This window comes from Merops nubicus, unplaced genomic scaffold (genome assembly GCF_000691845.1).
Source record: "Merops nubicus isolate BGI_N331 unplaced genomic scaffold, ASM69184v1 scaffold10873, whole genome shotgun sequence".
NCBI lineage: Eukaryota > Metazoa > Chordata > Aves > Coraciiformes > Meropidae > Merops > Merops nubicus.
Window position 1 is genome coordinate 1,789 of NW_008599565.1, and position 15,397 is coordinate 17,185.

At 46.8% G+C, this 15,397-nt stretch overlaps 1 protein-coding gene across 1 annotated transcript in view; it reads left to right on the forward strand.

Moving 5' to 3' along the window:
• Window positions 1-312: 312 nt before the first annotated feature.
• LOC103770184 (transmembrane protein 110-like) overlaps window positions 313-15,397 on the forward strand; it is a gene marked incomplete at both ends in the record, with an annotated part of 16,080 nt that continues 995 nt past the window's right edge. Inside the window, 6 exons of the mRNA XM_008937433.1 lie at window positions 313-412; window positions 1,754-1,874; window positions 2,280-2,375; window positions 3,992-4,113; window positions 13,815-13,927; window positions 15,036-15,119. Of these exons, the coding sequence (XP_008935681.1) occupies window positions 313-412; window positions 1,754-1,874; window positions 2,280-2,375; window positions 3,992-4,113; window positions 13,815-13,927; window positions 15,036-15,119 (636 nt within the window). The remainder of the gene's footprint in view (window positions 413-1,753; window positions 1,875-2,279; window positions 2,376-3,991; window positions 4,114-13,814; window positions 13,928-15,035; window positions 15,120-15,397) is intronic.

Here is a 15,397-nt window from a genome sequence, read left to right on the forward strand (position 1 = left end):
GCAGTACGGAAAGTCATGTCTGTAAGAGGACATCGGGGCTGTGTAGAAGGATTTGGTGATTAACACTCACAAAATCTGCTCTTGGGGTGGTTTCTCTGGCAGTTGTGCATTGCACGTTGATTCATACTCATGTCCTGCTGCTTTCAAGCTCCTAGTTTCACTAGGTGGCACCACCAACCAACTGCTCTGACAGCCTGGCAGAGATGTGAGCAGGAATTAGAGATGATGCACTGAATTTTTATAGTTTTTCCATTTCCCTAAAAAAAAAAAAAAGTCCTAGCTCATTATTTTGAGCTCTGAATCCTGTTGAAGCTGGCAGAGTGGTTGGGAACTGACTGTGGCCAACTGAACCTGCTGTCTGTCCTGAGCTCCTTAGCACTGGCGAGGGAGGAGAGTGGTTCCAGCAGCCAAGGTGAGGTCAGGGCTCTTCACCTTCTGTCTGCTGAGGTTTGGAGGCAGCAGCTGTAACAGTGATGTCTCTAGCTCTAGATGTTGCCTCTGATTGGCAGCCTTACCACAAAGCAAGACAGTGCCACTGAATGCCCTTTGGGGTTTTTTTGGGGGTTATGTTGTTGTGTTTAGTTTTTTTTTTGTTTATTTAACTAATCTAATGTAGTGGAGAAGCCTTTTCCAAGTCTGCTTGTTCCAGAGCATTACTACCTGTGGGTTTAAAGGGAGAAGACTTGGCCTGGTAGTTGATACTTTCTAAAATGGGCTCCTTGCTGGAATGACAACAAAAGAGTCAAAACTGACTTCTGCATGAGGTGTGGTACTTGGGACTTCTCCTGTCTGTGCAGGTATAAAGCTGGTTGAACCCAAGAAGAGCATCAGTTCTGTGACAAACTACCCAAGACCTTCTGAGATGCTTCTACAATGCTCAGACCCCACTCTAAGCAAAACTAGGTACAACTCCAGCTTGCTGCTACCCCCAGGTAGTAACTACAGAAAACTCAGAACAGCAACTGCAACAGGCAGCAGCAGAGGACTCTGCAGAGGAGGACAAATGTGAAGGACTGCAAAGAGCAAACTCCTCTATGGCCAGAGTGACTTCTTTAAAGAATCATAGAATGGTTTGAGTTGGAAGGGACCTTTAAAGGTCATCTAGTCCAACCCTGCAATGAGCAGGGACATCTGCAGCTAGATCAGGTTGCTCAGAGCAATGTCCAACCTCACCTTGAATGTTTTTTAAGGCAAGAAGAGATGCTTCAGGTGTCTCTTTTGGGGTGTATGTTTGGTGGTGCTGAAGCCACGTGTCTCTGGCTGCTCTCCACTTTGGTAGCCAGTGGGCATGCAAGATATTGTAAAATGTTATAATGTTTTAATACCAGCTGGCACAAGCTTGGAGCCAAGCTGGTACCCTGGTAGTGGATATCACCAGATCCTCTGGTCCTGTTGGCTGCAAGGAGGAGATGGTTTTACTGTGCTGCTGTGGCTGAAAACCTTAATGGACTCTTGAGCCTTCTCATTTCACTGCCACTACTAGAATTTCAGTTTGCTTGCAAGTATAACTGGTTGGTGGGGAGTGATGAACCCTCCTGAGCTTCCCTTAGGTCCCATGGCATGAAAATACTGCTGCTGAAGGCTGCCAGAAGCACCCATCCATCTCCCAAACACCTCTGCTCTTTGTCCTTCTGACTGTGGGTGCAGGCATTGCCTGCTTAGACTGAAGCCAGGTCCTCTGGCTTTGTTCAGCTTCAGCCTGACAAATGCTGAGGGTCCCCCAGATTTTTTTTTGATTGTTTTTGTGTTGAAGATCAGCACAGACTGCACACGTGTATCAGTTCAGCTCTGCTGGTTGATGGAACCTCTGTAATCTTCTTTGCAGTGAAACGATTTAAGGAACCCGAGGAAGAGAGGCGTCCCTGGAGGATATGGTGAGATTTTTAATTTGGAGCTTGAAAAGACCATGTACATATAATTTTCTTTCCTACTAACAGTCTTCTAGGCCTTCTGAATATCCTGCCTGGCATGAAGTGCTCTGTTGTTGTTTTCTAAGGAAACCTACAAAGCTGGTGCTAGAAGTAAAATTCCCTTGCCTAGCTCCTCCAGAGAACCTTGTTTGGTTTTTCCTCCAAAATAGTTTGGGAGGCCTTGGTCTTAAAGTGGTATTCTAAAAATCATTTGGAGTTGGCTAAACTGCCCTTTTTCACCATGTACAACTCCTTGGGCATCAGGAATGCTTCCTAGGGGAAAGCAGATCCCTGCAGAGCCTTTGCTTGGCTGCTTGCTCTGCTGCTGGTGCTCCAGGGTATGGATATTTTTGCCTTTCTCCTCTCCAGGTTTTATGACACCTCCAAGCAAGCCATTGGTGCCCTCTTCATCCACTTTGCCAATGTTTTTCTGTCAGATCTCACTGAAGAGGACCCTTGCTCTCTGTGAGTACACAAGGTGCTTTTATTTGCCCCATGTCTCTAAAAGCCTGAAGCAAGCCTGTTGGAAAATGCCATGTGTGGTGGAAACAGATCTGTTTGAAGATACCTTGGGATAAATCATGCTGAGCTTATTTCCAGGGATGGGAACTCAGCCACTTCTCTGGGCAACCTGTTCCAGGGCTTTACAACCCTTTAAGTGAAGAAATTATTCCTTCTATCTAACCTAACCCTCCCCTGGTGCAACATGAGGCCATTTCCTCTTGTCCTTATCACTTGCTACCCTCTCTGACTAGAACCTATACCACTTGCTACCCTCTCTGACTAGAACCTCCTTTCAGGTTGTCCTAGAGTGATAAGGTCTCTACTTTATCCTCATTTGAATAACTCCTGTAGGCTTCAAAATGCTGCTGAAAACCTTCTGGTCCATCTCCTTTTTATCTATATAAAGTGCTGCACCTTCACACAACTTTAAACAGACACAAGTTTAGCTGGGACTAAATATAGCCTCTAAAACGATTTATCATTGTTTTATTAAATAGACACTATTTAAAAACAAACCTTTTTTTGTGCTATGCTGTGCCCTTGAGGTTTGTTTTTTTTAATATATTGTTTTAAATTTCCCTGTGCTGCCTGACTTGTCACCCCAAACCAGGCAGCTTAAACTTGACAGCCCTGGGCTTTGATGTTCATACACTACATGGCCTGCCCAGTATAAACCACCAGAGCTTCATGTTTGTGTTGGAGTGCTCTGCTCTCAGCAGCTGGAAACTGTAAGAAGCTGGTCTGAGCCTTTGGATGTAGAAAAACTTAATGTTGTGTTTTCAAAGTGGATTTCAAAAGCAGATTGTTTCCAGTGTCTTTATTCTGAGGCAGTATCAAGTTCTGGGGAAGGAAATGTTCATTCCTGTACCTCTGTGCTTGGTGTTCTCTTCAGGCTGTAGAAATCTGGCCTGACCTGGCAGAAAATATCCCAATGATGGAAAACTGGTTGGAAAACCTTAGTCTGAGCGACAGCTTTTTCCTCTGGAGCTCATTAAAATACCAAGCCCTGGATTAAAGCTTGGACTCTGTGGTTCCCAGAAGGTCCCTGCAAGTTTCCTGCCCCTGGTGCTTTGTCCAGTGAGCCTTGAACACCTAAAGCTGCAGAGCAAACCAGCTGAGCCCAGATTTGGAAGGGATGGGTTCAGCTACTGGATCTGCAGTGGAGACCCTGAACTGGGCTTTTGGGGACCCCAGCAAGCCTGCTGTTGAGCCAAGGCTCATCACCTCTCCCAAGACCTTCTGACTTTCTTTGCTTATAGGAGCCCTTTGCAGCTGCTCAGGAAAATTGAGTTTTTTGCCTCTTCTGCTGCAGAGTTTGCAGAGCAGCTGTGGTGTCTGAGAAGCTTCCACTTTCTTGTAGGAAATTCCAGAAATTGCTCCCTTCTCTGGTTTATAAACCAAGAAATTGCTGGTAAAGCTATTAGGAAAACCCAGTAGAAGAGAAAGGAAGTGAGCTTGGACTATTAGGTGGGGATTTCTTAAGTCTTGGGTTCTTTTTAATGGATTCTTATATTGAAATAAAAGATTGTGAGTAACACTTAAGAACACAACTGAAATCTGGATTGTTCTGTCCTTAGCTACCTCATTAATTTCATCCTTGATGCCACGCTGGGGATGCTGCTGATCTGGCTTGGTGTGAAGGTTGTCTCTTGGGTTGTGCAGCACAAGAAGTGCACGTACCTGGTCTTTGGAGAATATGGTAGGTGTCAACTGCTCTGCACAAAGGTGGCTTGTTTGCTCCCAGCAAATGAGAATGGGGGGGGAAAAATGGCAGAAACTACAGTTTGGGGAGAAGATGTGAGCAGCCTGCTGTTGGAGCAGGTCCAGAGGAGGCTACAAAAATGCTCATAGGGCTGGAGCCCCTCTGCTATGAGGCCAGGCTGGGAGAGTTGGGCTTGTTCAGCCTGGAGAAGGCTCCAGGGAGACCTTCTGGTGGCCTTTCAGTACTTAAAGGGGACCTAGAAGAAAGGTGGGGGTAAGCTTTTTAGTAGGGGCTGTTGCAACAGGATGCTGTGTGGAAGGATTTGGTGATTAACACTTAAAATACATGCTCTTAAGGTGGTTTTTCTGGCAGGGTTGTACATTGATTCATACTCCTGTGTCCTGCTGCTTTCAGGCTCTTGGTTTCAGTAGGTGACACCACCAAGCAACCACTCTGCTCGTGTCCCTGAAGGGACTGTCAGGAGTTAGAGATGATGCACTCAATTTTTATTTTTTTTCCATTGCCCTTTTAAAAAGAAAACAAAAAGTCACGGCTCATTATTTTTAACTCTGAATCAAAACATTCCATGATTCTTTTTGGGTATTTTTTGCTATTCCCTCACTTCAAAGCATGGAATTGTTCTTGTGTTTGCCTCAGGCTGTAGCAGACGTCAGCAGGACACAGCTTGGCCCCAAAACTGAGTTCTCAAACGACTTCTAGGGTTTGGGGTGGGGAGGTTGGAAGCTGGTGTTTTGTTTTTTTTTTTAGGTTTGTTTTGTGTGGTTTTTTTTGTTGTTGTTGGTGTTTTTTGTTTTGTTTTTTTTTTTTAAAAATCTCACCAATTTTAGGCATGCCTGAATCTGGCTTCTCTCTTCCATCCCTGCTTTAACAGAGAAAGTTTCAGGAAGGCTTTTCTCAGCCAGTCCCACTAGAGGGTAGCACCTCTCTTCAGAAAGAGCAGAGCCAGCTTCCAGGAGAGCTGGAAGGAAAAAGAACCCTTTGCCTATTTTATATCTAATATAAAGGTTAATTCAGTCTTACTTGATAACATACATCCTGCTCATACTTGTCCCATTCCCACCTTCAAGACCTCAGCTTCCACGAGAGCTGGAAGGAAAAAGAAAATGAACCCTTTGCCTATTTTACATCTAATATAAAGATTAATTCAGTCTTACTTGATAACATACATCCTGCTCATACTTGTCCCATTCCCACCTTCAAGACCTTAACCCTTAGGTCTGTTCTGAAGGTCCTCTCATTCCTTTGTCTTTTCAGTAGCTGGTCTGCTTACTTGAGTTGGTAGAACTTGAACCAAACTGGGATGAGTGTGGAGACCCCAGTGACTCGTGAGCTCTTACTCAGGCTCACATTCAGCACGTGTCAATGGGTGTGAATGTGTCGTGGGACAGGAGGAGGCAGCAAAAGCAGCTACAGACTGGGAATGAGAGGACAAGAAATGAGTGGAAGTGATGTGATGTGGCAGGGCTGGCTCTCACCAAACCTCAGAGGGGCTTTAAGGGCTGCAATGGCTTCCAGAGCAGGTTCAGCATCCTACAGCATACATCAGGCAGGGTCTACCACTTTTCCCCACATGGCTTTTCCTGAGAAAGTTGAGGAACCAAGGGCAGATTGCTAAAAACATTCAGATGAGACAGCTGAGGAATCCAGATATTCTTGGTTCAGGGACTGGCATTTTTCCCTTGCTGAGCAACAGGGACTCAAAGCTCCACCACAGCCATCCCAGGGTGCAGCTTCAGCTTTGTGAGCCACGTCTGCAGCTGAGCAGCAGCAAGGAAATATTAAACTGTATTGACAGCTTGCCTTTATAGAGCAGTAATGAACTTCTGTTGAGCTGTAGCTGGCCCCTCCTGAAGGTTGGCTTAGACTACAGTAACAGCTCAATCCTCTGAGGAAATCTTGCTTTCATTAATAATAATAATAAAAAAAAAACCTCTGCTATTGCTTGAATTTAGCTCTTGAATTGGGGCAGCTCAATCCTCTGAGGAAATCTTGCTTTCATTAATAATAATAAAAAAAAACCCCTCTGCTGTTGCTTGAATTTAGCTCTTGAATTGGGGATTAAATCTCATCCACTGAGCACTGTTCTTGGTGTAGTCTCTGGCCAGAGTGACCACAATGGAAAAATTATGTAGGAGTCAAGTGACATGTCCAGTGCAATGCTGCTGTAGGGCCAGGGAAGGAGAACACTGCTGTCCTCATCTGGCAGGTTAAGTAGCTGCCAAAACGGTTTGGAAGATGCTGGTAAACTTTGTACAGTTTGATACAGGCTCCAGAAATATGATTCATGTTCTGCTGTAATTGCTGTACCAGACTGTGTTGCTTTCCTCAATTCTCCAGAGAAGCAGAAGCCTCTCTTGCAGAGGAGGAAGGGCAGAGTACTAGGGAAGCACCAAACCAGTGTTCCAGTGACAACTGCCATTGCTTCAACCACCAGGGAAGAGCAGTTGTCTTTGCCCAGCACAGCCAGCACCCATCTATCTGCATCTTCCAGCAAAAAGCCTGTTGTAGCTGCCTCCTTCCTGACTCCCCAGCTCTTGGTTGCATCCCTGTTGCAAACTGCTGCAGTTATCCTCTTGTTTTGGGCCCCAGCAGCCCCTTCCCCTCTGCTGTTGGTACCTTTGTCTCCCCAGCCCCAGGTCATTCTCTGGGTGACTGCAATAGCTATGTTAGTGGAGAAGCAAAAGGAAGGGAAATCACCCAAATCTGCACTGCTTTAAGCTTCCAGCTGTCCAGAAGCATTTAGAAAAATCAATTACTTTATTATTTCCAAAATCTAGGAGACGGCTATTCTGAGATCAGCCTCTTGGACTTGATGATCCTAGAGCTCCTTTCCAACCATAGTGAGTCCATGATTCTCTCTACTGCCTGAGCTCTGGCCAAAGCCTGCTGCAGCCAGGAACAACCTGTTTCTCAGCTAATGGGGAATGCTTGGCTCCAGAGATCAAAGCCTGGAGAGGTGGTTTCTTCATCTTGGTTCAAGTAGGCTTTGGAGAATGATGGTTGCCTTCACTCAAAGCTGACAAACTCAAAATGCTCTGTGCACCATTGCTCCAGCAGCAGGGCTTCTCTGTAGATGCTCTCCCTGAAGGTGACTTCTGGAAGGAGGAGAACAAAGTGCAAGCTGCAAAGTTTTCAGGAGGTGGATACCCAAGATCTTGGAGGTGCTGGTGGGTCCATACAGACTGAGCAGAGGAAATGTTGATGTGTCCCACCTCCAGACTGCTCCAGCCCTCTCTTCCTCCCTCCCACGTTCCCATGGCAGTGAGCAGCTCCCTAAAGGGAACCTCTGAATGGCTGAGGTGTTTGGGCAGTTCAGTTTGTCTAATGACACTAAAGTATTAATTCAGAAATACTGGAGTGTTTTGTAGAAGCAAACAGTATGAGTTTGCATTCAGAGATGGCTTCTGCAGTCTGCAAGTAAAACAGTGAAGAGGAGCATGATGAAATGATGGGGAGAAATTTCTCCTGGGGAGAAAGAGGATGGTCTTGCTTGAAGATGCCTCTCTGGTTGCCAGTCCAGATGCTGACTTGTGTATGACTGTGGCTGCAGTCACTGACTAGTCTAAGCTTGATGCTTTGTGCTCATTCACTGTCTGGAAATGGAAAGGCATGTTGCTTGGAGGCCTTTAAAGGCTGTTTAGTGGCCTGTTGAACTCTGCTGGTCAGATTGAGTTGTAGGAGAACATGCTCTGTGCCAGCTGATGAGTTTAACTGAGGACCTGTGTAGGCTGCTCTTGGCCCTGTTGTGATGTTGTACAAGATTTCCATAACAAATCTTCCCACATCCTGAAGCAGCCAAGGGAGCTGGCTGCTGATGTTTGAGGAAATACTGCTGAAAATAGCTCTAACCTGAAGGACTCTCCAGCCCTAGGAACAGGGGGGAAAGTATGGAAAAGACTGAGGATCATCCTCAAATGGTCAAATGTGTGGTCAGGACCCTCACTCTGGGCAAACCTTTGAGCCCTCCTGCCTCTGGCTGACAGCAGCAGTGTTTGCCCCACTGCAGCAGCATCTCCAGGGACTGAAGACCCAGAGCAGTGACTGTGACACTGCAAGCTGGGGACTGACTCCAGCTGTACACTCCCATTTATTTTGGATGTAGAACATAGCAGAAAGGGTCTGGGATGTCCACTGGATTCATCTGGCTTCTCTGTGTCAGGTCCCAGGCTCTGAAAACCTGTTCTTGCCCTCCAAGTGAACATTTCTGTGCAATTCAGATGCTTTACTGCTATTCCTTACCCTCCTCTATACCTGGCATGGATAATTTGATCCCTTGGGTTGGGAGGTACCATTTGAGTATCTCCTAAAAGGTTTTATTGACTTTTTCTATCCCAGCTTTGCCACCCAGTGCAACTTTCACTGCTTTCAAATAACTGCTTTTCCTCACTCCCCCTCAACCCTCCCCTTTGGCTGGGGTTAAACTTTTTCCTACCTGCCCTGTGCACACGCAGTCCCCAAAAAAACATAAATAAAGCTGCCTGGCAGTAGCACGTGGGCCCTGCTGACAGCTTGGTACATTAGACAGCCTGGATTAAAGCTAATCCTGTTGTGTGGTAACAACTCAAATACCTCCAGCCCTGCTGCTTTTGCTCTGGGAGCAGCTGAGCTCCCACGCACCAGGGGAAGATGTGAGAGGTGTTTGGGGGAGGTTGCTGCAGGCATTGGTGCTCCTAGGTCTTCACTGGTGGTCCTAGGTCTGCAGCAAGGATGTTTTGCTGGTGGTGGGGAGCACCAGCAATGGTGCTGGAGGGGAACAGGCTAAATGCAACGTGTACGTCCTTTGGGGTGAAGGTCAAGGAGGATGTTTGTTTCTTGGCAGGGTTGGAGATGACCATAAGAAGCTCTGAGCAAAGAGTATTTAAGCTAAAAGGAGAGGTTGGTGGTAGAGTCCATGTTCAGGGCTGAGGTTACCTTCCAGCTAGGACTGGGGACAAGGAACTGAAAGTGTGCAAAGGGAGCATAATAGATGTAATCTCTTAACCAGTGTGATGTGGAAGCTGCAAAGATCCTTCTCCTCTCTCCTACAAGAAAACAGAACACAGTAAAGAGAAGGGCATTTTTTTCTTTTTTTTTTTCCTGGCCTCCAGGTAGTTGATTGGGGTTTGGTAGCTGTCAATCTTGTGTGACAGAAACAGTCTTGTAGGCACTCACCTAGATTTATGTAAAGGAAACACTCCATGTAAAATTCCTCTCCCATCCATGGAGCAGGGCACCTTTGGACAGCACCTGATCTGCTGAAGACCTTAAGTTGCATCTGATCATCTTGGGGGAAGCTAGCACCTAAATGAGGGGTGTGGTTAGCTGGGCTTGGTCCATGTTCTCCAGCCTTGCTTCCTAGCTGTGGAAGGTGGAGATGTGGCCAGTCTCTCTCGTGGGTTTGTCCAGGAACCACCCCAAAGACTCCCCATTCCTTGATGAGATGCCAATAGATCAGGTGACTTGTGTTACTGGCATTAGAATCTGAGTTGTTTAGGTTGGAAAAGACCTGAAAGATCATCCCATCCAACCATGAACCTAACTCTACCAAGTCCACTGCTAAACCATGTCTCTAGTGGTGAGTTAGACTTGGAGAATGGTCACTCTGAGGTGCATCAATGGTCCTTAGATGACTTCAAACCTGCTAAGGTAAGGAGCAGCCAGCTGAGCTCCTTGGTGAAGAGGAATCAAGCCACCGTCTCTTTATATCTGAAGTCATCCTTGCAGTCCTGTGGGCCATCCTGTTTCACTTTCATCTTTGTCCTGAGTTATTCTGGAGCAGAGCAGCCTCTTGTCCATAGGAGGCCAAGATGCAGTAAAAAGTTACTGTGGAGGTACCCTCTGATCTTCATGTCAGGGGGTGGAAATTAAGTCCTGTCTAATTCTGTGCCCCAGGATGGATTCCTGTACAAAAAAATCTCATCCCATAGGCTGAGAACAAAGCTCACAGTGGAAGAGGAGGAGAGGAAGAGGTTGCAGAACAGTAAGAATTTTGAGCTGCTGAAGGTGGTAGAGTAGATGGCTCTATCCTCTGGTCTCAGAACTGGAGTTCCATAGGTGGGATCTTGCACTTGCACAGTAAAAATTCTTCTCTAGCAAAGTGAGGTTGTCAAACCTCCAGAAAAATCAAGAGCAATTTGATTCCCTTTTTTTTTTCAAACTAAAAGTGTTTTTTGGGGGCATAAAGGAGCTATTGGCATTGGAGACATGGGCAAGTCCATGCCTGGGCTGGGTTAGGAAGCAGGTTGTCTTTTCTAGTGTTTGTGTACCAGCCTGGTTAGCCCAAACCTGTCTGGAAAGATGTCTTGTTGAGGGCCAGGGCTGTCAGATGCACAGCATACAGAGCTAAGAGCCATACCTGTAAGGAGTGGTAATGATACCCTACCCCAAAAGGGTGTGAGGGGACAGGTATATGGGGAGATCTCCAGCTGTCTGCTGTTTTTTGGGCAAGCTGAGCTGTCAGAGGGGAGGTGTTCCACACAGCCACTGTGAGTGCAGTGCAGAAGAGCTGACTTGCAAAGGGTGCTGTGGCTGCTGCTCGGGTCTCCCCACGGGGGATGGAGCACAGCTGACAACACAGAGCAAAAGGGGAAGAGTTCAGATGCAGGAAGGACACATTGGAGGTGTTTGTTTTTTCCTGTTTGGTTTGTACTCAGAGCTCTGATGGGTGATGGTAACCTGGGGTTTTGTAGGAGGATTGGCTGATCTTGAGATATGGGGCAACCAGCCCCGCTGTACCTAACCTGTGCCAAAGACAACGAGGCACTTGACTCTGCCAGGAGAGGCTGTCCATGCTTCAGGAGCATCAAAGCCTCTCCCACACTGGCCTTTAGCTGCCAGCTGCCTGTGACACTGCTCCTGTCTCTGCAGACCACCCATTAAGCTGTTGCTTGCCAGGGAGAGGAGACGTGTGCTTTCCAAAATCCACTGGGCTCTGCTGGTTGCACTCACACGTAACCTTCCTGGCTCCCTCCTCCCTCCCTCTGTGCAGCTGCTCGCTGCTCTGGCACTCTCTGCTTGCTCTCCTCCCAGCTCAGGAACCCCTCTGCAGCCCTGGCCTCCCAGTCCTGCCCTCTACTCACCTTTGCTTCCTTCTCAACTGTAGCTGGGGTGCAAGGTGATCACTCGGAGGTCTCTGACATGGAGACAAGAGCTGGATGCTTCTAATTCTTAGCTGTAGCTTTGCAACGAGGCAAATATTTTGGCAAGTTGCTACCAAGTGACAGAATAAGGACAAATATACACACAAACCTGTTCTGCCCTCACTGGGGAGCAGCTCCCGTTAGAGCTGGGCTTGGTTGACACCAGCTCTTACTAAATCCTGCTGTGTGCTGCTGGTCACTGCACCCAGAGGTTTGCACAGTGCTTTAGAGAAATGTGCTTTTGCAAACTGCTGGTGTTGTCTCCCCCTGCCACATCTCAACTGCTGTGCTGAGGGAAGTGGGGCAGAGCATCAGCCTCTCACAGGGGCTTGGGTGCTCTTGCATGAGTCCAAATTCTGGACTGATGATGCTGAAGAGGAGCGTTGCCAGGGGTTCTCTTTCTATTCAAGTGGCAGAGGAAATGCTACAGCTTTCCTGAGCCAGACAGTGTGGCTGAGTTTTGCAGAGCTGAGCTATTCTGATGAGCCTGGGAAGGTGATAACCAGCTGGCAGGGCGCTTGCAAAGCCCATGTAATAGATATGGTGCCATTACTGTTGTTAACAATGCAAATATGCTTTTACTTACTACTTGGGGAGTGCCCCATTGGAAACATTCATATTTAATTAGCATTGATTCTTTTTGAGTGAATTGCTCTAAAACCCAGAGCAGCAGAGCCCCTGTCTCCTGCTCAGACAGCAAGGATCACATAACCAGCCATCCACTTCATCAGCAAAAAGCCAATTAATTCTGTCTAGAACTGAAAGCTTGTGCTGCTTGTGTTGAAATTGGTGAGCAGAAATGTTCAGAGTGTTGCTGGCAATGGGGTGGGTAAGGCTTGGCAGGAAGCAAATTGCAGGTGATGTCTTTAATGAAGGATTGATTTTTTTTTTATAGAGGAGTGTGCAGGACGCTGACTGGTTCTTGTACAAAGGAAAGTCAGCCCAGCAGTGTCTTCTCTTGAGGATATTACTGGGATTAGTCTTGGTGCAGAAAGGATTTTCAGTCTGCCATTCTGGTCAAAATAGCTGGGGTTGTGTGGGCTGCTCCAATCCACTGGAAGGGTTGGGGAAAAGTGGAGGGAACCCATCTCTGCAGGCTCTTGTAGGCTGGGCAAGGTGAAAAGAAATCAGATCTCTGGTATCTGGGCAAAAGATCAGCAGACAAGGGGCAAACAGTGCCCCAGCTGATGATCACAACTGATGCCCCAAAGCAATACATGCCTGTAAGGAACAGATTGAGTAGGATGATGAGCTTTCTGAGCTTTGAAGCTTTCTTGAAGGAGGATTTTGGTACTCTGTCCTTTCAGGAGAGGGGATACTTGAACTCTTTTACAATCAGGGCTTCCCTCCCCTCCAGTCCCTCTATCCATCCAGATCAAAGTAGCTCCATAGCAAGGGTGGATACAGGCAATGCCCACCAATGGCTGAGGGGGAGGAAAAAATGCATCTCCAAGGCTCTGTACATCCTTTCCACCAAGTGGAGAAGAACATATTTCTCATCCAAACCAAGAGACATAAAGGTTGATCTAGTCTCCTTGGACTTACCAGGAATGGTTTCTCCATTAGGCACTCGTGGTACTGCTCGAGAGCCCAGGAGGGTCTGTGAGTGCTGCTGTGGCTGGATAAACACAGGGAATTTCCTGTCTTCAGGCAAAGACAGAGCTGTGAGTTTTACAGAAGCTGCTGCCTGCCTCGTAGGACACTTGTAGGACTTGATCCAGCAAAGCAGTTGATCTAGAGAGAACAGGCAATGGGGAAGGAGATGAAAGGGGTTTTGGTGGTGTTCTCCTCATGGTGGATTCAGAGGCATGTTGGTGGGGTGGGAGGAAGATGAATACAGTTAGTGTTAGCATCTGGGAGGTAGTTAGGACTTTTTGAGTCAAGTCTGTTGTTAATTGCTTGCCCTTCAAATGAACCAGAGGTCTGGATAACTGCCACCTCCCATTTCAGAATCAGCTTTAAAAAGAAGAAAAAGAGAAATAGTTTCTAGAACAAAAGACTGGTGGTGGTGTGTGTGTGTGGTGTCTCAAGAGGGAGAGCTCCCTTAGTTATAGATGAGTTGGGTTCAAAAGCACAACTGTGGTATGAAAGACAAATAGCTGCCCTGATCCAGGGAGTCTTCATGAATGGAACTGAGGTTGCCTTTCTGCACTGATTTTTCTACATCACTTTGCAAAGGTGCCAAATGAGCAGCAACTCATAAAGGATGCCAATCTGTTAAATTTTCTTTAATACAAGTCAGATTTCTTCCTTTTTTTTTTTTTTAAACCAGAAAGATTTGAGCTTAGATGTTGGTATGTTTTGATCTTCAATGGAGTAATGACTTGTAGACCCAGGAGGGATCCCAAACTTTTCTGCCCTAGGCGTGTGCTCCTACGACTATAGACAGAAAATCTCCATGAATTTTAAGTTCAGTATTATTTGTCTCACTACAAAGCTTGCAATAGGGAAACACTTTCTTGTTCCTCTAATCATCTTGGGTAACAAGCATGGGGCAACTCTTCTGCAAGGCTGTCTCCTCCTCTCCTCTGTCTCAGATTTAATGTGCTGTTTTCCCAGGTGACCCTCCACAAGCTGCTGCCTGGATTGGCCAGTGTATTCTCTACCTGCTGATAATGGTTTTTGAGAAGACTGTGATTAGTCTTGTCCTGCTTATCCCTGGTTGGACAAAGGTAAGCTCCTGAGCTGTGTTTTTCTAGCCACGGTTGTGGCTTATTTTTTGCCAGTTAGACCTTATTCGTGGTCCCCATCATCATTGGTCTTTAATCCTTACAACTTGTTGACATCTCTCTGTAGTCATTAGTTGTTACTTAAGTTGGTGGAAATGTGACTTTCATAACAGTTTGGCTTTTGGCCTGCTCTCCTGCTAGTCAAAAGCTAGTAGAATAAGATGATGCTTTAATTTTCTTCTCCATCCTTGGAAAGATAAAATGGGCTGGTCTGGCAGCTGAGCTGCTTCAGTTCTGCCAGAGGGTTTCTGCATTATCTTGTCAAGTCAGTTCATGTTGGTGTTTCCTGATCCTGTGCCTAAACCAGGGGGACTTTTAGAGGTTATTTGGAAAGAAGTATCCCAGTAGTGTGCTGTCCTTCCCTCCTCCAAACTGCCTCTGTATGGTAACTGTGATCACAAGTTTATCTTCTAAAAAATAATACACTAATAACCCTGTGGCAGTTGTAGCCACATACATGGGAGCAGGTAGGTGTGATGAGTTTTTAAAAAAACAGTTCTGAGTGATGGGTATCTCCAGTACTGAGAGCACTTCAACACAGTGCCTGTGTTTAGTTCAGTACCTCTCAGGCTGATGGGAATTGACTGAGGAGTTCTGGACATCAATCTGGGAGCAATTATCTGTTTAAGGGCCTGTCCTTCTAACCAGTAGCCAACAGTGCTGGCTTCAACATGAACTTGTTGTTCAGCAGCACACACTGCTAGATCCAGAGATGCTGCTGAGTTCCTCTCCATGCTTATCACATGTGGCTGGTGTCCTTGTTTCACAGCTGGGCTCCAAGGAGTTTAGGAAAGTCCCAGGAAAGCCCCACCAGTTGTTCTGGGTGGTTAAACTGGAAGAGGAGCAGCACTCACTTCTTCAGCTGTACAAAAGCCTGTCTTTGGCAGCTGAGCCAAAGGAACAGCCTGTGCAATCTTTCCAAGAGCTGGGCTAAAGCAAACCCTGCAGAGCCCTACCTAGCAGGCTGCTGATACGTGGCAGCAACCAGTTTGCAGTGAAGACCTCAACAGAGCTGTTCAAATAATGCTTCTAAATGCTTTCTCCTCTGCAGCTTCAGCAGATCCTCCTGGGTTATATCCCAAACCCCCAGCTGGAGCTTGTCCTGGTCATGCTGGTTGTGCCCTTTATAGTCAATGTAAGTGATGCCTCTGCCAACAGTGGGTTGGGGTGGTTTGGGAATTGTGGTCCCCCTGCAATGGAACTGGCCCAGGATCTGGCTTGGGGCAGCTGAAATAATTGAGGTGGCTGGGACAGGGTGGAGGGGGGTGGAAGCAAACGTTGTTGTGAATACACCAATGTGTCACTACTACTGCCCTGCCATGGTCTCTGTTCCTAATTCCCACTCCCTTGTCCATGCTGCTGACTCTTTGGAGAAAGCTGGGGCTCCTTAGCTGAGGGCTGCATCCTGGCAGC